Here is a 23,978-nt window from a genome sequence, read left to right on the forward strand (position 1 = left end):
GTATACTTCATTATATTAGTGCTTAAACTGCCCTAGATTTAGCCAGTAGGAGACTTCAAGCTGATTCCTGCATCCTTCTGACATACCCCCAGCATTTTTTGGAATATGTTCTTATTTTCTGACATAACAAGATATTCCAACATCAGACATTTCTCTGCAAAGTTCTGATTCCTTTCAGCATGAAATTATATTAGTGAGCAAGATGCTAGTGCCAGTCATGCTTATTGTTACTGGAATATCTTTGCTTCTTGGTCCATCCAAAAGACAGATCTGGGAAAAATAGGTATGTATATATACATACAACACACACACACACACACACACACGATTGAAATTACCACCACCAATAGGGACAGATGGATATCATATTATATAAATTATATTTATATAAATATAATTTTTTCCTTATCTTTCCCTCTTTCTTACACAAAGGTAGCATATTATATACTCTTTGCACTTTGCTTTTTTCCCTTAACACTGTCTCCCGGAAATCACTCCATATAAGTCAATAGAGATTTTCTTCATTCTTGTTTTTACTGCTGTACAGTTTCCATTTTGTGTATTTAGTATAGTTTATTCAATCAATTTCCCATGTTTGGACTTTAGTTTTTAGTACTTGGGAATTACAAATAATGCTGCCAAGAAGAATCTTGTGCATATACAGTTTGATATTGTTGGAAGGGAGCTTCAGGGCAAATTCCTGAAGAGGAATTGCTAAGTCAAAGGATAGACTAATATGTAGTTTTGTTTGATATTGTCAGTTCCTTTCCACAGTGGTTGTACCATTTTGCATTCCCTTCGGCAACATAGGAAAGTGCCTGTCTCCCCATAGCCTTGACAACAGAGCAAGCTGTCAGACTTCAAATTCTTGACAAGTGATTGGGGAAGAAATAATGTCTCAATGAATTTTAAATTTGCATTTCTTTTAATATGAATGAATTTGAAATTTTTTCAAGTGTTTAAGTGTTATTTTCAGATCTTTTTTGTGAATCACTGGTGTCATATCTTTGGCCCATTTTTCCACAGAATTTTTCAGCTTTTTTATCCTCAACATTTGTAAGTTCTTTATCAATTTGCAAATTCTTTATCACCCTTTATTCGTCATATATGTTGTGAATACTTTCACCTAGTTTATCATTTGCCTTTTCACTTTGCCTTTTTTTCCATGCAAATTGTTTTTATTTTTAAGTAGTCAGATTTATCCATCTTCCCTTTCATTACATCTGGATATATATATATGTGTATATATATATATATTTGTATAGTTATAGTTGTAGTAATTGCCATTGTATGTATAGTATAGTATATATTATGGCACATGTCTTTATGTATATATTCTATAGTATATGTGTGTATATATATAACTATATAGTTATAATATCTATACACTATAACAATAGTGTATATATGTATATAAATATAGTATAGCTATATATAAATAGATAGATATAGATATGCACACACATGTATATATGGAGCTAGGGAAATATCCCATTTTCTCGAGAGTTTTATTAGAAATGGGTGTTGAATTTTGCCAATGGCTTTTAAAGCATTTATGGAGATTAATCCTATACTTTTCCTCCTAACCTCTATTTATATGGTAAATTAATTTAAGAGATTTTTCTATTAGTAAGCCCTCCTTGCATTCCTGATATAATCCTTAGGTAAGGTTTCAAGTTCCATCACTATGTCTTAGATGTCAAGGTCTCTACTGAAGTGCCTTTGCTCTATTGACGCCCTCTCTCTGAAGCCTTTTAAAAATATTTCTCACACTCTGTCCCCGAAATGATACCCTCTTCTTTATTCTTTTCACTTCTTTGTACATACTTTTATTTTCAGATGTATCACTCTGTACTGTATTTATTTGTTTAGAATCTGTTTCTCCCATTAAACTCTATACTCACTGAAGGCATGGAGTGATTCTAAGAACTTTTTTATATCAGTTTCTTGAGTGTGAACTCTACAGACCCTAAACTGGCCATTCAAAAGAGGTATGCAGGGGACTTCCCTGGTGGTGCAGTGGTTAAGAATCTGCCTGCCAGTACAGGGGACACGGGTTCGATCCCTGTTCTGGGAAGATCCCACATGCTGCAGAGCAACTAAGCCCGTGCACCACAACTACTGAAGCCCGTGCGCCTAGAGCCGATGCTCCGCAACAAGAGAAGCCACGGCAATCAGAAGCCCACGCACAGCAACGAAGAGTAGCTTCTGCTTGCCGCAACTGGAGAAAGCCCACGCGCCGCAACGAAGACCAAATGCAGCCCCCCCCAAAAAAAAGAGGTACTCAGGAGCAGTGTTTGTCACACTTTTCCATTAACTAGCAGCAGAAATTAAAATAAATTCCTATTTATAATTATGTCAGGTTCAGATCTATTCGGCATTAAATCATGTCCATTTGAATCAGGGCAACGGCTTTATGTACAAGGAAAATCCAATGCAACCCAATTACTTATGAGAGTGGAATTATGCTGATCCCAAACCAGTGGTACAAAAACGGTTCTACCACAGATAAAATTCTCAAATCCCCACTTCTCTTCCCATTCAGCATTATCGTGTATTTATGTCTTCACAAGAGAAAGTGCAGAATAGAGAGGTTAACATTTTTTTAAAAAAGATTTTATTTTTAAGATAATTTTAGGTTCACAGCAAAATTGAGTGGAAAATACAGAATTCCCATATTCCCCCTGCCCCACCCCACAGTCTCCCTCTCTATCAACATCCTGTTCCAGAGCAGTATGTTTGTTACAATCAAGGAACCTACACAGACATATTATTATTACCCGAAGTCCAAACTTTACATTAAGTTTCACCCTTGATGTACCTTTCATGGGTTTTGACAAATGTATAATGGCACGAATCTGCCATTATGGTATAATCAGTACAGTTTCACATGTCTAAGAAATGTTAACTCTCTACGTGGTTCTCAGGTCCACCATCAACTTTCTCTTCACAATTCACGTAACTGTTTTTCCGTCCACTCCACCCTGCCTTCCCAGCACCTCTGAGTATCTTCTAGCAATAGCTGAATGGCTTTAACACTGTGATCAGTTTAGTTTGGTGGTATGACTTTTTTGGACGGTAAATGGGGAGTCGTCTGACAGAACTCAGGGCAAATGCAGGCACATTCCTGTGGTTTACCAAGGGTAGCTGGATGCGGCCCCCTCCACGTTCTCTTCTTTATGTTGTGATCTTGGGTTTGCTACTCTTCCCCCTTGTTTTCCTCAGTATCCTTCCTTACAATCACAATCTCACAGAGCCTTTGAGCTAACATGAGGGATCTGAGTGAGCAAACCAGATAAAGAATGTAACCGAGGTTAGGAGGGTACAAAGATGTCAGTTGGGGAGAAAAATTTAGATTCTATTGTTCTCATTCCTTTGCTAATTTGCACCCAGCTAATGTCTAGACCCATCACAGAAGCACTAGACAGGGTTTAAGGGTAATTTCAAAAGTGTTCCTTGGTCCCGACCTTGCCTAAGTTCATATTTGCTTGCTCTCTGGTTACATCTTCCTGGCTGGAGCCTGCAGCCTTGCTAGTAGTCACAGAATCCAGGAAAAAAAAACCCTTTGCCAGAGCTGAGAAATAAAATGTTCTGTTCCCACCACTTCACCATGTGTTTCTGGCTGGAACTTCAGCTCATTTCTGCCAGTTAATGTCTTTTTCTCTCAAGAGGGTAACTTTCACTCACCATTTCAGCTGTCTCTGCTGGACACTCAAGCTTCAGCTGGTTGACACAGCCATGACTGCTGTTGTCAAAAACTCAGGCTATGTCCGTCATCCCTCAAAGAACAAAGTTTCTATGTTTCTGCAGATTCAACCTTCAAGTTCAAGTCAAAGCCATTCTCCTAAATCAGGGTGCCAAGGGGGCTGCCTTCGAAAACCTCTCCCCTTCCTCAGAGCCTCTGAGACAATGTTCTTTCCACTATCTCTGGCCTTGGTTAGTTTCTTTAAACTTTCTTTCCAGCTTTTGATCTTGATTAGTTTCTTTTCTCTTTTCATTTCCTAGTCTTTGTTTTTTTTGCATACTTTTCTGGCCATCCCACCCCAGGGGCCAATTATTTCTGCTTTTCTTTGTTTTCTGTCAACAATTTTTGGAATATATTACCTGGGCATTTAAAAAAATCAATATTTACTTAAGTGCACACAAAACAGCTCTTGTATATAGTAAAAGGAGACACCAAAGCAGTTAAAAATCATGATATAATGGAGACTGATCACACTCTGGACTGGAAATCAGAGAGCTGGGTCATCATTTTGACCCTATCACTTCTAATTATGTAACCTTGGAAAGTCAATCTCACAGAGTCTCTAGCTCTTTATTTGTAATATGACCTCTAATGTCCATCATAATCAAATATTTTATGATTTTAAAGACTTACACTGCAAGGTTAATTTGGCCAAGCTGACCATATGTTCATCAGTTAAAACAAAACTTAAGCTTAATCAAGGGAAAGACTATTTTGATTGAATTAAGTTTGATTTTCTCTCTCACCCTAGGAACTTGCATAAGACCTAAATATGCCTACCTCTTGACTTATGCATATAGGTTAACTTTTGCTACAACAATGCCGTGTAACTGTCACACCATTTAATAATGCACATTTGGTTAGGTTGGAGGTTGGTTGGTCTAAACTGGGCCTGGCTTGGGTGGTTCTGCTCTAATCCATGAGTCTCTCATCCTCTTCTTGGAGCCAGCAGTCTAGCCTAAAATGTTCTTCTTATGGTAATGGCAGAGAACAAGAGAGTGAGTCCAACCATACAAAGACTTTCAAGTCTTGGATTAGTCAGGTCCATGATATTTCATTGTACAAAGCAAATCATATGGCCAAGGCCAAAGTCAAGGGGTGCTCATGAGGCAGGTGGGCAAAGAAGTGAATATTTCTGAACAACAATGTTATATGACACACTGTGCTTTGGAAATGAGTGATGAAAATGCTTATATATGGCTTCTTCTCAGTGAAAATGAAGCCTATGATGAAGACATGCAGAAACCTTAGGGATTAGAGTCCAGAGTTGCTGGTTTGAGACAGGCTCTATGAACTTACTTGCACACAATTTTAAAGTGCAGGTGAAAGTGTCATTTTAGTCAAATGAGAGAGGTTAAGATCATAACACTGCCTGAAAATCATCTAGAGTCCTTCTATTTTGCAGAAAATTCCTCTGAATCATGGAATGAGTATCCATCCATGAATGAGGATGGATACTCCATCTCTATTCAAGCTGGAGATGAATTTGCAAATGTTGACCAGAACTTATTTATAAAACCAGAAGAGGCCACTTCAAAGAGATGGCTAAGACTAAAACATCATGAGACACTTGCCATATGATAGATTGAACAATTACATGACGTATGTTGTACCGTACAACTGTCTATCCCTTTACCGAAACAATCTAGACATCCTCCAACTCGGCCACTTTTTACCCAATACTTCTACACATATTTATGTCTTCTAATGAGACAGTAAAACAAAACCAAATGGTTATCCTTTTGTTCATCCCATGTGCAGGAGCCCGGGCTGAGCATGACGGGAGGAAGAGTGAAGAAAGACTGGAACTGGGGTTCTTATGCAAGGTATTCTGTTTTCCTCCAGTGAAAATAAACTGAATTTCAGTACAAAGACTAATTGCACTTTCCCATTATTTGGAACTCTCGCTAGAACTTTCACATTTTCTTCTTCTTGTAATTTTCCTAGGGAATGCAACAAACCTCAGAGATTATCATAATTTTGGCAAATAGCTTAGAATGTTAGCAGATGCCCCAAAGAGAAGAAGATCTGGTATGGACATAAGCTTGAAACCCTTGTCATCCCCTCAAAGAATTAAAGTGAAACATAAAAACACTGCAAGTATTTTTTAATGACAGCAGCCTAATTTGCACTTCTTACATAAGCAAGAAAATCCCTTCAGATAGCATCAGGTGCTTCACATAGCCTCTCACTCTTGTTTAAATTTCCAGCATGTGCAGATGAAAGAGGGTGAGTTGCTGGGAAAACAGGTCATTCAATTCTGACATCCATTTCAACTGCAGTAGAGACTTGGCTAGAGGGTGATTATATTAATAAAGCACGATATCTATCTTTTCGATAGGATTCTAGCAGAGTTTTGCTTGTGTGGCAAAGTCTCAGAGGACTAGAGTGTCTCCAGCTTATGACAAGGCAGATCACCTCCAACGGACTCTTGAATGTAGGTGTACTTGATGGGAGGTGAGGCGGCTTGAAAGGCGGAGGTCTTTCCATGCTAGGAAACGCTGAGAATGTCAGGGGGTGATGTATGTATGTATAATATATTTTTTAAAGTAGAAAACAGAGAAAGTGAAAGAGACATGCTTCCCTGGTTCTCTCAGATTTTTTCCCTGGCGTAACCTGCTTTTTAGACCTGTTATGATAGTAGCATTAATTAATATTTATGTGATACTTTATAATTTGTAAATCATTTTAATCACAGCATTATATAATTTGTATTTAGGAATTGAATATTATCGTCACCATTCCATAGATAAAACTGAGGCTCAGAGGTTTTAAGCAACTTGTTCAAAGGAACCAGACCAGTAATTCAAGCCTTTTAACCAGAACCTACACTCTCCATGGCAACTGCCTCCTAATGGAAGAAGTGTTTCTCTTATGTGGGTTAAAACATTCCTTCAGGGACAAAATTTTAAAATTCTGGGGCCAAAGATGGCAGCTTTTCTAATAGTCCCTTTGCCAACCTTACCCCCAACCTTCACCCACTCACTCACTGTGTGTATACTGTGGGGAAGGATGGAAGCGGGAAGTAAACTCTCCTGAGTCTCTGAGTTGATTGGTACTGGATGGACGATGCCCACATCCCTTCTGTTTGTTTTAGTGAATATTCTTAAAGTTGTCTTTGTATAAAGTACTGTTCTATGTTAGCACAATTCATCTCTCTCTCTGAAGAGCCTCAAGCATAAAGGTGAGTGTGGCATTTAGCTGTACAAATGCTCCAGCTCTCTTGATATCAGGAAATAGAGGTATATCTGTGAGCAGATTTATGTCCGTGACTCAAATACTTCTACCCTTTGCCTATCAATCCATAGTACCTTAATTTCTCCAGAGAGAGGGAGAGATTGTTTTTCATCTCTATATAACACAGACATTTGAATGCAGAACAATAAAAAAAAATCAATTCATATTTTCAGGTTCCCATTTTCCCATTTTAATATAAAAATCCCAATGCCGGGGTCTTCCCTGGTGGCGCAGTGGTTGAGGGTCCGCCTGCCGATGCAGGGGACGCGGGTTCGTGACCCGGTCCGGGGGGATTCCGCATGCCGCGGAGCGCTTGGGGCCGTGGGCTATGGCCGCTGGGCCTGCGCATCCGGGGCCTGTGCTCCGCAGCGGGAGGGGCCGCAGCAGTGAGGGGCCCATGTACCGCAAAAAAAAAAAAAAAACCCAACGCCTATTACCTGGTTCTCTGATGCTTTAATGGAGACAATATATATCAAAAGGTGGGCAAAATTCTAAGAAATTTGCACTTCTATCTTTTATGGGAAATAATTAAGAATTTCTCAAGGTCACGTGGTGGCCAAAGTGTAGTATTTGGACAAGAATCCAGAATTTCTGACTCTGTTTGGTGTTTTATTCACCACAAAACACTCCTTGCACATGACTATAGAGTCTTCGAGGGTACTCTAAGTAGAAGGTAGAGTACATGGTCAATGTTATCTGAGACAGTAGTAGTAAGATACGTGGGAGATCAGCTCTATGTATTCTGAGGGTCTCCTCTAGGCATGGCCTAATCCAGACTGATCCAAAGTAGCCGAGTCAGAAAAGTGAGGCTTAACCTTCCATGTCATTTCAGAAAGATGAGTGGAGGGAGGAGAGTTTTGGAAAATATTTCAATAAGACAGAAAAGGGGTAACTCATTGCTTGCTTGCTTTTCCCCGTGGCAAAAAAGGAAAAGGGCAGTAAAAGCCCATTCTGCTGAAAAGCAGGTGGAAATTTCTTAAAATTACCTTTCTCACTCAATTTCTCACTTGAGCATCTAGGCCCAGCGGGGCCCAGGCAATTCAGAGATGCATGAAAATGAAAAAACTAATGAAGATTAAGAGAAAAATCAGTTTCAGTTCTCATTTCATGCGCACTGACTTGTTCCATCCAGTGAGTGCTCGAGCCTGAACAGGGAGAGGTGGGACGAAGTCAGAAGTTGTGCATCTAATCCCAACCGTGTGGTGCCGGGGAAGCTAGGTAGCCTCTCTGGGCTTCTCTGAGCCTTATTTCCTCAGTTAAATATGAGATAAATGCTAGGAATGATATTTAAATTGCTGAGTGAATATTTTGTACTGAAAAAAGTATCTGTTCCTGCATATCTTAGTATTGGACTCACATTTCTTTTTGGTATTGCCACAATTTTCTCACTCCAAGACCAAACAGTACAAGGCAGGAAAAGAGCAAAGCTGCCACCGTCACTGGCCAGGACATTCCATCTTTGGGCTGATTAACCACAATACCTGAAAAGGGCATAAAGAGAGACGAACTTTAATGCCAAAGTTTGGCAACTGGAAAGCAGTATGAATTGAATTAATTTGCTTACCTGAAACACGTTTTCTCCAAAGGCCATGGGGTGTTCATTGATCACAGTCATGCTCTGGGACCATATCTATGCCTTGTTCTCATATCTCTTTTTGCATTTATACAATTGCTTTTTTTCACATGAATGTCTTTCTTGTTAGAATGTTCCAGAACTGACCTTTTCTTTATTTTTTGCATTTCCCCAAGACCCTGGACAATTCCTGGCACATGGTGCCCAGTGAAATGGTATTTGTAAGAATGACTAAATAAAACTGATCATCTGTAAATTTGTTTTCCAAATTCACTTCAGTAAAGAAAACTTTATATGTAGAAATATTGGTCTAGCTTTGGATTTTCTTATTCTTTAAGGAGTCATTAAATGCTTTATGGAATATTCATGTGTTAGGAGGAGGAGGAAAGAGTAAAAAGCATTATAACAATTCAAAGGCCTGAAAGTCCAAAGTCAAAAAGGCCAGAGGCAATATAAATATAATATTCAGGACTGTTTTACTTTTTCTCTAACATGAAGGAAAAATTAAGAAAACAAACTCTCTTAGGAAATAAGACTGTCTGGTTCTGCCTGGCAGAGAATAAAAGGGAATGTTTATAATTATATAGTTGCTTAATTTTTTCCTTTTTAAAAAGTGTTTTATGATCATGTTAAAGATTCAAATAGTACAGAAATACAAAACTACAATGAAAATGAAGTATCCTTACTTCCTCAGAGGCCAGCTACCCACACTAGAGGCAATAACTTTTAATAGTTAATTATGTATCCTATCAGAAATTTTTTACTCATATATAAGCAAATATATGTACCATGAATATATATCCCTTCTTATTACAAACGGGGGCATACTGTACATACTGTTCTGTTCCTGGTTTCTTTCTCTTAAAAAATATTCTTGGAATACTTTTCGCAGAAGTGCATAGAGGTTTTCCTCATTCTACAATATTAAATTACTGGCTAGTTCCCCAATGTACGGATCTACCATAGTTTATTTAATTGGCCTCTTAATGTTAGATGGTTAAATTGTTTCCAGGCTTTTCTTATTTCTAACAACACTCCAGTGGAATTCCTAATACATTATAGGTAGATCATTAGCTCTTCAGATTACATAAATTCTTTGGGCAAAAAGTGCATTTTTGTAACAGAATTATCTGGATTGTTTTTGTTTTTTTCATCATTTTAACTAGATTATAAACTGATTGTAGGTGGAGACTAGTTTTTTAATTGTTTTGATTGCCTCAGATTTATTACACTGCTTTTCATAAAGCAAAGTTTCCAAAACTACAGGCCAAAACACTGGATTTCAAATATTAGTTACCAAATCTCTTCTATGTTTTACGTAGTTTGGATGGCGGCCACATGATGTCATGTTAACACTGGGTATCAGTGATGAAGATTTTTCCTCTTACAACACGTATCCAGGGATTCAAGGTCTTCCTGATGCTCACGCTACTCTAGCCCTGTCAAAGCAGACACAGAGGGTACCCTGGAAGCTCACACAGTCCTAAAATACGTAACCATGTGGCTCATTGTATGCACAGGTGGCTAGAGAGTTCACAGTAGTTCAAACCACTGGAATATCACGATCACAAAAGAAATAATCTCACAAGAGGTCAATTTAGGACTACACAAAGTTCTGTTTTAGTAAAGTCAAGACTTACTAAGCTCTACACTGGTAATATGGTGGAATATAACATTTTACCTCCAAAGTTTTAGAGAAATGAAAGAACAAAACATTTTAAATAGGTCTTCTAATAGGTCTTCCATCAATGCTTACTAATTTTCTCCCAACCAAATATAGAAAATGAGACCACTGACTTCAGGAATGTCTTGGTGGAGAAGCCGAGCTCCAATCTTGCCCTGTCTCTCAATTAGGCAGTTCTTTAAGGCACCAATAGTGAAAGACGTTAGTAGGATGTCAGTTTGCAGCTCTGCTGCTATGTGGTGTGCAGGATGGATGATGCTCCAGTAACTGAGGACTGTATGACCCTCAATATGAAATAAACTGAGTCCCCAGGTGGAACGTTCACCAGTTAAGTGAATACCTTCTGAAGGGAAAGAGTTGATTATGGCTCTGAATTTACAATCAAGACCTGTGTTGGGAGGGTCCTAACTTTATTGAATACCATGACCTCTTATGATATAAAACAAGGGATTACATTTAACATTGACAAAATTTTATTAGTTGAATTATAGGAATACTCTTTTTTTTTTTTTTTTTTTTTGCGGTATGTGGGCCTCTCACCATCGTGGCCTCTCCCGTTGCGGAGCACAGGCTCCGGAGGCGCAGGCCCAGCTGCCGTGGCCCACGGGCCCAGCCACTCCACAGCATGCAGGATCCTCCCGGACCAGGGCACAAACCCGTGTCCCCTGCATCAGCAGGCGGACCCCCAACCACTGCGCCACCAGGGAAGCCCTATAGGAATACTCTTTGTTCCAACAATCAGACTATACTTTCACAGAACTGAAATGTTTCTCACTACTTTTTACCTGGCTCATTCTCATTCATTTTTATAGATTTTAATTTTAAATATATCCTCAGAGAATCCTTTCTTGTTCCCCAATTAAAATCAGAGCTTTCTGTTAGACTCTGGCAACACCTTGCACTACACCATAAGAGGTGTCACAAATCAATTTAATTGCACGATTATTTATTTACTAAATATCCTCTATAATAGATTATAATCTTCAGGAGGCAAGTGTTTTCAATGTATACCCAACAACTGGCACAGTACCTGACAAATGGCAGGTTCTCAGTAAATACTTGTTGAGTGAATAAAACATAAAATTTTTAAAAATGGTAAATGACGCACCAGTGATATGGATATGATTATTTTTAGTAGATCCATTGGCAGTTGTGGGAACTTCTGAAAATGCTCTGGCTGTGCTGGTGAAGGTGTCACCTAGGGATATAAAGGGGATATCTGACCTGATCCGAACGACGATCTCCACCTGGTCAAGAAGTGTAAAATTGTGATTGGACTTCACTTGCTATTAGCAAGGGCTCAATTTGAATGGCCTAAATGCTCCTAAAATATTATCTGTAAAGTTTACTAAGGAACAATTTACGCAGGACTGGTATTCTAGGATCTGTCTAACAGTTACCAAAGAGTGAAACTTCCTATTGGTTTAAAGAAAAAAAAGAGAAACAATACAGCACATAAAACAAAATAATATCTGCTAAAGAATCTCCATGAGAAGTGGTTATGGGAAAATGTCTGAAGTTGGTGTCATGGAAAGATGAAGCTTATCCATAGTAGCCCAGGTTATCAGAGGTCCAATGAATCAAAATACTGATTCTTCCCACTCTAATATGTTTGATAAGATCAATAAAAATTCCTTTGCAACATCTGAGTAGACAAATCCATGTCAACAAATCATTCCATTTTCAAATGGAAAACTAAAACTTAAAATGCACTTTAGTGGATTTATTTGGCCCCCAAATGCCATTATGTAGATTTCATTTTGAAATAAAATAGAGACAAATCTAAGACTTGGTCTCTGACTATCTTTTTTGAGTGACTGGGAAGAATTTTGGTTCCATCCATTGTCATTTTTATCATCACTGTCATTTTCATCAAGATGCACTTTTAAATACCTGAGATTGGCTTCGTTCTCATTTTTCCACCTCTGATCAAATAAAGCAGACCACAACCTTCCCTGACACTAAATTTTCCCTAAGTGCTTACCATGAAGTGTCGAACCTGCCGTTGAGGGGGATGAACTGTACGTTTCACTGGGCATCCATGAAGCTGCTAAAGGAAGAAGATAATGGAAAAGTTAATCTGTATAAGACTAATTATTTTATTGTCTCTTCTTGACCTTTAATCGAACCTAAAAATTCAGCACACATTAGAATGTCCCAAAATAAAGTGGAAGTTGAGGGAATGCTTGTGGTCCAGATGTTTCTAATAGGGAAGGTTTTGATCACAGCCATTTAAAGCAGGAAGAAGAAATGGAAGAAAACACTAGGAGAGGTTTTTCCAGCCCCAGAGAGTGTGTTGTGACTGTTCTCATGTCTATCCCACAGAGGAGCTAAAAGAATGAAAGCCCAGATGTGTTACAGTGGCCTTCAGTAAAGAAAAGATACCAATAGGACTTCCTTTTTTTTTTTAACATCTTTATTGGAGTATAATTGTTTTACAATGGTGTGTTAGTTTCTGCTTTATAACAAAGTGAATCAGTTATACATATACATATATCCCCATATCTCTTCCCTCTTGTGTCTCCCTCCCTCCCACCCTCCCTATCCCACCCCTCTAGGTGGTCACAAAGCACCAAGCTGATCTCCCTGTGCTATGCGGCTGCTTCCCACTAGCTATCTATTTTACATTTGGTAGTGTATATATGTCCATGCCACTCTCTTACTTCGTCCCAGCTTACCCTTCCCCCTCCCCATGTCCTCAGGTCCATTCTCTACAGCTGCATCTTTATTCCTGTCCTGCCCCTAGGTTCTTCAGACCACTTTTTTTTTTTTAGATTCCATATATATGTGTTAGCATACGGTATTTGTTTTTCTCTTTCTGACTTACTTCACTCTGTATGACAGACTCTGGGTCCATCCACCTCGCTACAAATAGCTCAATTTTGTTTCTTTTTACGGCTGAGTAATATTCCATTGTATATATGTGCCACATCTTCTTTATCCATTCATCTGTTGATGGACCCTTAGGTTGCTTCCATGTCCTGGCTATCGTAAATAGTGCTGCAATGAATATTGTGGTACATGACTCTTTTTGAATTATGGTTTTCTCAGGGTATATGCCCAGTAGTGGGATTGCTGGGTCGTATGGTAGTTCTATTTTTAGTTTTTTAAGGAACCTCCATACTGTTCTCCATAGTGGCTGTATCAATTTACATTCCCATCAACAGTGCATGAGGGTTCACACCCTCTCCAGCATTTATTATTTGTAGATTTTTTGATGATGGCCATTCTGACCAGTGTGAGATGATATCTCATTATAGTTTTGATTTGCATTTCTCTAATGATTAATGATGTTGAGTATTGTTTCATGTGTCTGTTGGCAATCTGTATATCTTCTTTGGAGAAATGTCTATTTAGGTCTTCTGCCCATTTTTGGATTGGTTTGTTTGTTTTTTTGTTATTGAGCTGCATGAGCTGCTTGTAAATTTTGGAGATTAGTCCTTTGTCAGTTGCTTCATTTGCAAATATTTTCTCCCATTCTGAGGGTTGTCTTCTCATCTTGTTTATGGTTTCCTTTGCTGTGCAAAAGCTTTTAAGCTTCATCAGCTCCCATTTGTTTATTTTTGTTTTTATTTCCATTTCTCTAGTAGGTGGGTCAAAAAGTATCTTGCTGTGATTTATGTCATGGAGTGTTCTGCCTATGTTTTCCTCTAAGAGTTTGATACTGTCTGCCCTTACATTTAGGTGTATAATCCATTTTGAGTTTATTTTTGTTTATGGTGTTAGGGAGTGTTCTAATTTCATTCTTTACATGTAGCTGTCCAGTTTTCCCAGCACCACTTATTGAAGAGGCTGTCTTTTCTCTACTGTATATTCTTGCCTGCGTTATCGAAGATAGGTGACCATATGTGCGTGGGTTTATCTCTGGGCTTTCTATCCTGTTCCATTGATGTATATTTCTGTTTTTGTGCCAGTACCATACTGTCTTGATTACTGTAGCTTTGTAGTATAGTCTGAAGGGTAAGCTGACATTATTGTTTGACCATGAAAACTGAAGTGTCAACAGCGAATAATCAGACCCCTGTGGTTACAGGACTTTTTAGCTGCTGGGTGAGTCCTTTTGATACATTCAGAGGCAAACCTTCCCCTTGAGTGCATGGCAGCAAATTCCAGCAGCACATATGGCCTTTGAAATAGATATATCAACTCATTTTTTTTAGCTCTCCAACTCTGGCAAGAAAGTTCCACTTCTTGGCAGACTCCACATATACTGTACCTGATAACATGCCTATAATGTAATGTAAAGTAAAATATCTGCAGTAGTATATGGTTATAGTCAGTAGAAAAACATTATGCCCATTTATTTAAAACATTAGTATACATGATTTTCCAAGCTGAATGCTTTCTTTTGTGTCAAGACCAAAACAATAAGCAAAACCAAAATAAAATAAAACAAACATTAAAACCCCCCTTAGCCTGACCCTTTCTTGGTTTCTCTCTAGATGCCAGTGGCAGTTACAGCTGCCGACAAAGGTATGTTACTAGGCCCTTTGGAAGAGCTGAAAGTCACTGCTTTCTGGGGATTGCTCACAGGACAGTCTGTGACAGCTGCTCCACTTGGGGTCACCCCCCAGGTTAGGGTGATTTTGTATATAGCTATTTTGAGTTTGTCTAGGTCAGGGAGATGTTCTTATCTTCAGTATAGTTCTATGACCCTGTATATGTGATCTTGATCCTTTTTGTTCTAGATAGGATGCCAAGGTCTATAGATGACAATGGACTAGGTACTTTTTTAATGCCGATTTTTAATGTTTAAGCCATTAAGCCAGGAGTTTGATTGACAAAGAGCAAAACCAACTAAAAAGAAATTGAAGCCAGGCCTGGATTTAGGTAAAATTATGAAGAAGGCAGTTTGTTCTGGATAACCTTACAGATTTTTTGCCCAATATGGTGTCCCCTTTACTTCCTACTTTTAGGGCGTGATGCCTTTATTTCTTATGTCTTCAAAGTCTGTTTGCAAGAAAGGATATGATAAATTAGTTTATGCTAAGATATGAATGGTTTAACAAGTGCTATCACCTTGAGAGAAATGGGTATTTAAAAATAGATGTTCTATTTTATGTTTATTATCAGCGAGTCAATATAGAACACTTGTAATGATCAGTTACATGTGGATACCAACTGTTTTTTCATTAACTACAGAGCGCCAGTCTTTTCTGGTCAATTCTGATTTTCTCCAAACAAGAAAACCAAACATAATACAATTTCAGGAGATGGTAATACCATCAGCATGATCCATCCAAATTGCAAAACTGGCAATACTTAACTTAAAATCATGTAAATTATTTGACCATTTCATAAAATTTCTTGTTGGCCTTCTGAAAACTTTTCAAGTATAAAAAGATCTCAAAATATGTGTGATAAAATTGAATTACAAAATCCACTTTGGAAAACTAGGGAGTTATTTTTCTGATTTTGGCTTTAAGATTTTTCAAAATCTGTTAAAAAGAAATAAAGAGGAAAGTGTGTTGAGAGAGGCGAAGAAAAAGAAGCTTCCAGCTGATAGACTTAACATGTCTGAAAATATTTCAGTAATGTAAAGGAAAAACTTCAAAAGCAAGAATATATTACAATTAAGAGCGTTTCAGAAAGATTAAGAGATGGGCAGTTCTTGTATTAACTGCTCCCATAGGAGAGAGGTCTTCCTGAAGAATACCAGTGTATAGAATCCTCAGTAAGGTAGAGCTGGCTATCTCCAGTGATTTATCTTTCACTAAAACAATACTTTTTCTAAAAGCTCACCCACTCCATCATTTAGATATCCAGTTTTTAGGATGTGTTAAACACTGGCTATTCCATCTGCCATTCTTAAGTCTCCCTGGGAGTCTCTCAGCAGAGTTAAATTATTATTGTCCTTTAATTGATTGAAATATTCTGTGTTCTTCAAGGTATCATCATGTTTTTTAAATATATAGGTTAATTCTCCTTTAAATTCTTTGAGAACACATTTTCATCAAAATCCATGAATGAACACTACTTTGACATTTGGATGACAAACACCAGCTTGATGGATAACATCCTTAAGTACATCACCATTATTGGTCGAAAATATGAACATAGGGATATGGTGTAGTTAGAGTTTCTCAAATATATTCTTATATCCCTCCTTTAGCATAACATCAGTTTCTTCCACAATTCCTTTAAATTTATCTTTTGATAAAGATTATTTGACAAGGAGACTCTGTGAACTTAGCATACCATTCTACCACAAAAGGGTACTTTTATGATAAAAACAAGATCACTTTGATAGCATTGTCTTTTTCCTTGAGTTGCAATAACTTTTTTTTTTTTTTTTTTTTTTGCGGTACGCGGGCCTCTCACTGTTGTGGCCTCTCCCGTTGCAGAGCACAGGCTCCGGACGCGCAGGCCCAGCGGCCATGGCTCACGGGCCCAGCCGCTCTGCGGCATGTGGGATCCTCCCGGACCGGGGCACGAACCCACGTCCCCTGCAGCGGCAGGCGGACTCTCAACCACTGCGCCACCAGGGAAGCCCAGAGTTGCAATAACATTTTTTGACATTCATTTGTAACCAGCTTACAGTTCTCAATAATATTATGACATGTTAGGCATCTTTCCCTTTGTAGGAAAATCCTTACTGTCATATAAAAGTCCATAATTATCTGGTTTGGCAGCTCCTCTTTTGACAATATCACAGGTAATTTCTGGTACTCTTATATGGTTCTTGAGGCAAACTGAACTTTTCTAAAATTCTGGCATGATTTTTACATGTACAGACTTTATATTGAGTAACCAATCTTCCTTAAGACACTCTGAGTTCTGCCCTTAATTTTGTCCTAGAACAAAGGCATAGGGTGGCAAGCAATAGTCATAGATGCAGGGCTTGGACACAGAGATGTCACTGATCTTGGTCTTCTGCCCCAACTTTTCCTTCAAGGGGAATATATACCGGGTCAGCATCACCTCTTCCATCAGGATGCAAATACTGGCACCAGCTACTGTGTCCATTCTTGCCATGATCACTTAATCCATAAATGGGACCCCCTTATGCTCTTCCTAACAAAGATGACATTTACGAGCTTTGGAAGTGTGGGGCTTGTGTACTAACTGTGAAGAACATGGAGCCCCCAGAAATTGGTATTTTAACAGAGGATCGAATTTTAAATCAGAGGACTAAATCTTTAATTTGAGGCTGACCTAATGAGGAATTAGGTGACAGAATGGGAGCAGAACAGTGTTTTAGATAAAAGGAAAATGGAAAGAGATGTGATCTGAGACATATAAGATTTTAGAATTTGAAGATAGGAATGGTGAGTTTAGAGTATCAGCATCCTGACCAACAGGGAACGGAGGGACTGAAGAGATTATGGTGCAGCCGGACACAGGGCCCAGCATCGTTGTAGGTCCTGGCATTGCTGTGTCCCTGCCATTGACCCTCAACTCCTCAACTCTAGCTTCTCCATCACCCTCTGCCTATGGAAAGTAAAAGAGGTTGTTATGAAATTATTAGGCACAACTACCAGGAACTTGAGGAGAAACAGCCAGGACCAGGGACAGGATAAGAAATGCACTTGTAAGATTTAAGAAGAATATGTAAAATTTGAAGAATATGGGATGCAAGGTCAAAGAACAGAATAAAGACCTCATGTGAGATCGATAAGAGGTACTCTGAGGCCTGTGTGTGTGTGTGTGTGTGTGTGTGTGTATGTGTGTGTGTGTGTGCGTACATGTGGTGACAGTGAACTTGATGATTTTGGTAATGGGATAAATTGGAGGCTTAGGGACTCATGGAGACTCATATCATTTTTCTGCTTGCCTAACTTAGACAGACAAGCTGATTTCAATGTGGCTTTAGGCTCCACTGGGCCAGATGGATGGCAGGAAAAACCAGAAAGAAAAAAGTAATTAAGCTTCAATTTTCTCCTCCATGGCCTGATCACCTGTGTCAGGATGAAAATGTGTCCCAGGTTGTTATTAAGCTCATACATTTTGGGTATTTAGAAGTTCAGATTTGGTATCCTCATTTCATAGATGGTTACAGTAAAATATGCATTACGGTTCTAGACTGTAGGAAATATGGAAGCTGAACTAGGATTAGATTCCAACACTCTTGAATTGCAGCCAAGACCTCTTCAAGTTAATAAATAACAAAATAACAACAAAAGAATATATTAAAACATACACTAATAAATTTATTATAAATGCAATGTACTCAGAACTTCCTTGTGACATCCAAATATATATGAGCTATACAAAATGCATGTATAAGCAAATATCCCATAGAATGTGTTCATAAATAGCAAGGGCCCTAGAAACACTGTTAGTGGGTTTATTTCACTAGAAATCCATCCATTATCATTCTTTTTTTCCCTCTGAACATTTCACAAATCTACTGAAATAAACATATTGGAAGAAAAAAAATCCCATTACCGATGCCTGACACGAATCTTGCCAAATGCATCATCTAATATTGGATGTCATACTGCAGTCCAATCCAATGAGTAGAAACATGTTTCAAAAACAGTTTGGGACTGAGCAATCAATATTAACTTGTTGGATCCTAATGTGTTTTTGTGAATGATTATAAATAGAGCAACTCACTGTGGGGAATTTTTTCTCTAAGCTTATGGACGAAAAATGGCAAATGGTTAACAAGATCTTCTTGCATAAATAAAAATGTGGGTTTTCACTGCCAGGAAAAGAAATTGTTTGTTGGGTTTTAGAGTCCCTTCCTAGATTTCACAATTTCTAAGGCTATTTTTATGGTAAGAATGATAAAGAGATGTCTGAGGATAGATGAAGTTTTCAAGTGGGGAAGGACAGAAAATGTGAAGGATTACAATAGTTCATTTCATTATGAAATCTATTGAAAAGACCAAGAATATACTTGTGTAAATTAGGAAGCACTTTCAAGCAAGACCCTTTCAATTTTCTAGTTTCTGGGGCAAAAAGTACCTTGGGTGGCCTCTAGGCTTCATATCGATGGGATGCACGGGATAAAAAGGATTTTATTCTGGGCACACATGCTATTGTAATAACAATTTAAATAAAACAAATAAATAAAAAGCTCAAAACTTTCAATTAAACAGATCATTTCTTTTCACTGTGTGTGTGTGTGTTTTCTTCCTTGCCCAAATGTACACATACCTTTTCAATCATTCAACAAATATTCACTGAGCACCTACTGTTGCCTGCCACTATTACAGATGTTAGAATACTACAGTGAACAACAGAAAAAGGTTTAGGTCCCTGTTCTTGTGTATCTTACATTCTAGCATAATTTCAATAGACAATCAAATAAACAAAGGAAAACATCAGATGCTAATTAAAATACGGGATAATTTATGTGCAGTCATAGCATAAATTTAAGTTGGAGTTCAGCTTTTTCCTATAACATTGTCCAATAAATTTTTATCCCCATTGTCACATGATCTACCTTCCCTGTAACCAAGAAGTATTAATTCATTTATTGATTCAACAATATTTGTTGAGCACCAACTCAATACCATGCACTATCTCAGGCACTGTGGATACAGGTAAACAAACAAAAAAACACTCTCATGGAACTTTCTTGTATTATAGTATCAAGAATAAAGGGTGACAACTAGTGTAGGTAGAGTTTCAGCATAGTTTATTATAAACAACTCAATTTTATGTTAACATCAATTTTATGTTTAACATAGGATAAATGTTAATCTATTAAGTATGAACTTTCATCCCCAGTCTAATGCTTTTTATTATCATTTAATATCTGATTGGTAAAAAGTTCCCAGCTTCTACCCTTTTCTATGTAGCTTAGTACATTCTGGCTATTGTTTTGTTTGGCTTCATAATATCCATTGAGTTATTATCTCATCCTATCCCCAACTCATACACACAGATTTTGGAATTATTAAAAATAACACTATAAATATTTACTCCCCATCCCATCCCTTGTATGCCCATTCAAAAGCAAACGCTGTTCTGAATGTTGTCTATTATTCACTTACTTATATATATTTTAAAGTTTTATCACTTATTATGTCTAAGCCATATAGTGTTTGGTTGTACTTGCTTTTAATCCTAGAGATTATCATGGTAAGTGAAGTAAGCCAGCCAAACATCAGAGAAAGACAAACATCATATGATATAGCTTATATGTGGAATCTAAAACAATGATACTAGTGAACTTATTTACAAAACAGAAATAGACTTATAGATGTAGAAAACAAACTTATGGTTACCAAAGGGGACGAGAGGGGAGGGATAAATTAAGTGTTTGGGATTAAAATATACACACTACTATATATAAAATAGATAATCAACAAGAACCTACTGAATAGCACAGGGAACTATACTCAATATCTCATAAAAAATATGAATGTAAAAAAAGAATATATATTTATATATATCTGAATCACTTTGCTGTATACCTGAAGCTAACACAACATTATAAATCAACTTTATTTCAATAAAAATTTAAAAAATTTTAAAAATTTTAAAAAATAAAATTTACTTTAAAATATCATTCCATATATTGTCACTTGGCATTTACTTTTTTGACTCAATACAGTGTTATTAAGATTCATTCATGCTGTCATATGTGGCTGCCATTCACTCATTTTTCATTGCTCCATAGTATTTTATGATATGACTATATAACAGTTTATTTATCCACCCTCCTAACTATGATCATTTAGATAATTTACAGTTTTCTTTGTTATTATGAGTAGTGTTTTCCCCCCAACATTTGTGTGCATATCTCCTGGACACATGTAATAATTTGTTTTTGGGGGAGTATTTATCTAGGAGTAGAAGTGTTGAATTGTCTGCTATGAAACTCTTCAGCTATAAAACATAATGCCTAAGTGGTGGAAAGAGATGGTACCAATTAATACCCTCACCAGCAACATATAACAAATTGTATTAATCTACATCCTATATAACACTTGGCAATTCCAGACTTGTTAATTTTTGCAAGCTGATTATGTGTGTAAAATGACTTCCTGAACTTAGTCTTCACTGGCATGTCCTGATTGTTAGAGAGGCTGAGAATCTCTAGATGTTTTCTAGCTACTTGTGTTTCATCTTTTGTGATGTGCCTATTTGTTCATTTCCTACTGCTTTTTGTCTTTTTAAAACTTGGTTTGTAGGCATTCTTTATATATTCTTGATATAAAGTTTTGAACCTTTGCTAACTATATATTCTTGATCCTTTTTCAAATATGTGTGGCAAATATCTTCTCCCAGATTATAGTTTGCCTTGTTTTAAACTGTCTTTAAGGAGTCTTTTGATGAAAAAATTTTTCTTAATATTATTGTATTCTAATTTTTCAATTGTTTTTATGGCCTTGTGTCTCTTCTTTAAGCCCTTTCTTACCCCAAAGAAAGGAAGAAGTTCACTCTAATTTTATTACATGTTTTAATATTTAGCTTTTTGACACAAATATCTTAAACTACATGGAGTTTATTTTTGTGTACTGTGCATGGTGGGAGTGCATTTTAACGTGTTTTTCTTATAAAAAATCAATGTTCCTGGGTCCACTTGCTGAACAGTCTCTTCTTTTTACAGTACTCTGCATGCCACCTTTGACATACATCTAGGTTACACTGCCTTATGGATCTCTTTGTGTGCTCTCTCTTCTGATACTGCCTTTTCATTCCTGTATTTGGGTACTGAGTTCATGGGTGTCTATTATATTATCAATGTATTTGCTGAGAGAATTGTGTTACATTAAATTATAGAGCGTCATGCCCAGACTAAGAATGAAACCGTGTCATGAATTAAAGATTGTGATTAATCGAAATCTGTGAACCTGACATCCATAAAAGAGATAAAATAAATAAATTATGCTCAAAGAGCGATATTACACAGAGTTCCTTTTCTCTCTTTGATTTATTTCCTAAGGACAAGTTCCTTAGGAACAGTGAGATGACTGACTGAGCCAGTGGGTATAAAAGACTTTTAGAGGTTTTCAATGTACAACTTAAATGCTTTTTAAAAGGGACATACACATTTACTCTGTGGCAAAGGGCCCGGGAGTTAAATTCAGAAGTCCTGCACCTGTGGCATCCAGGTTTCTCTTCGCTTTACCCATATCCTTTGCTGCTTCCCACCATGCTGATCTTTGTCTTGTACCACTAAGAGGCAGTATATTTCCTTTTCAAATCCTGTCAATACCTGCTAAAGCAGCATCAGCAGACCCTGCTGCTACTTGGTCAGATGACAAGTAACAAACCATTTCTGTGCCTCACACTGGGCTCTCTCTTTTCCTTATTTTTTTAGTGATATGCATATTCTAGCTAGTTCCCTCTTTCCCCAGATCTACTGATAGTTTGCTTTTTTATCTCTACTTTACTCAGATGTTGCCTTCCTCAGTAAGGCCTTCCAAGACCACTCTATTTAGAAGGGCAGTGCCCCCTCACCCTTGATTCTCACTGTCTCCCTTCTCTGCTTTATTTTTTCTGTATCACTTATCACTATTTGTCTGTCTCTCTTCCGCCAGATTTTGGAACTTAGGTCTGTTTTGTTTACAGATATATCCCTAGCAACTACAACAATGCTTTAAAAATTGTCAATGCCTTGTAAATATTTGTTAATATGATTATAAACAAAGCACACAGTAGCTGTTCAATATATGTGTTGGGTAAATGAATGAGGCTCAGAGTACTCCAAGGGACTCACAGTTACACTTACAGTATTTGGCCTCTTTCCCACTGGAGGTCCAGGAGTAGCTGAAGTCTCAGGTAGTCAGATCATAATTGCTGGCTGAAAGACAAAATTTTCAGAATTCCACTTTCTTGTAAGGCTGTAATTTAATTTTACTTTGATGTGCTGAATTTTTAAACTATATGACTTTGGGGAAATCTGAAATTGAAAATATGCTTTGCTACACAGGAACACTGGCTGGCATAATAAGCAAAAGTCTGTAGTTTATGTTTAATGCCAACTTGTCACTGATTTTCTTCCTTTTTCTGTTCTTGTCACCAACTCAGATCACTGGGAGTATTGTCAAGATTAACATTACCTTAAAAATCCCATGACAAATGAAAAATACAATATAATAACAAATCACCAACCCATATTTTAAAGATTGCAGTGATTGGCATATCAATATAGAGTCACCAGATTATAACTTGCCACAGAGTAACTCAAAACAAAAATATCAACATCAAATGAAAAAAAGATAGCATTTTGCCCAAACCTCAATATTATCATAGCTGTAGTGTTGTGTTGTTTCTTTTAAGTCACATGAGGAAAGCCTTGCTATACTCACTTTGAGCACTTGGAGGGGTGACGTTTGGAGTCGATGTAGTCACATCTACAAGGGCTGTTGAAGATGGAGCTGGATAACCTACTTTGAAAAAATATTCCCAAATTGTCACAGGTATTTACTTTCACATGTTTAAATAATGCCACTATGCTTAACAAGGGTGGTACGTAGAGCATGGGGCGTTAAGAGTTGGAAAGAATCTTAGTGAATACATACTCTAATGGCTTCATTTTATAAATTATGAAACTGAGTTCAAAAAGTTCTATGCTTGTGGTTATACACCCAATATTCACACTTTCAAAATATGTTGTTTTAGCATCTACTGTGTGCAAGACTATTCGACATGCAATGAACAATGAAGACAAGGTCCTCACCCTCGTGGGACTTATCTTGTAGTGAATCTTCACAATTGTATATAATAGTTTCACATACTAAATATGGTTTCATATTTACTTCAATTCTTAGCTTTCAAAATCATCTCCATCTTTATAAGCTATCATAATTCCCATTCTCCTCCCTCCCTTCCCC

The 23,978-nt window shown here is 37.4% G+C and overlaps 1 protein-coding gene and 1 pseudogene across 1 annotated transcript in view; both read right to left on the bottom strand.

The window, feature by feature from the left end:
• Positions 1-6,128: 6,128 nt before the first annotated feature.
• The window catches only part of CD96 (CD96 molecule), an 84,398-nt gene continuing 66,548 nt past the window's right edge, over positions 6,129-23,978 (bottom strand). The window contains 7 exon segments of the mRNA XM_065875866.1: positions 6,129-6,205; positions 6,208-6,236; positions 8,340-8,463; positions 11,348-11,437; positions 12,224-12,289; positions 22,874-22,945; positions 23,454-23,531. Coding sequence (XP_065731938.1) covers positions 6,129-6,205; positions 6,208-6,236; positions 8,340-8,463; positions 11,348-11,437; positions 12,224-12,289; positions 22,874-22,945; positions 23,454-23,531 — 536 coding nt within the window.
• Positions 15,813-17,229, bottom strand: LOC136122578 (cytosolic 5'-nucleotidase 3A-like; annotated as a pseudogene).

This window comes from Phocoena phocoena, chromosome 4 (assembly GCF_963924675.1).
Source record: "Phocoena phocoena chromosome 4, mPhoPho1.1, whole genome shotgun sequence".
Lineage (NCBI taxonomy): Eukaryota > Metazoa > Chordata > Mammalia > Artiodactyla > Phocoenidae > Phocoena > Phocoena phocoena.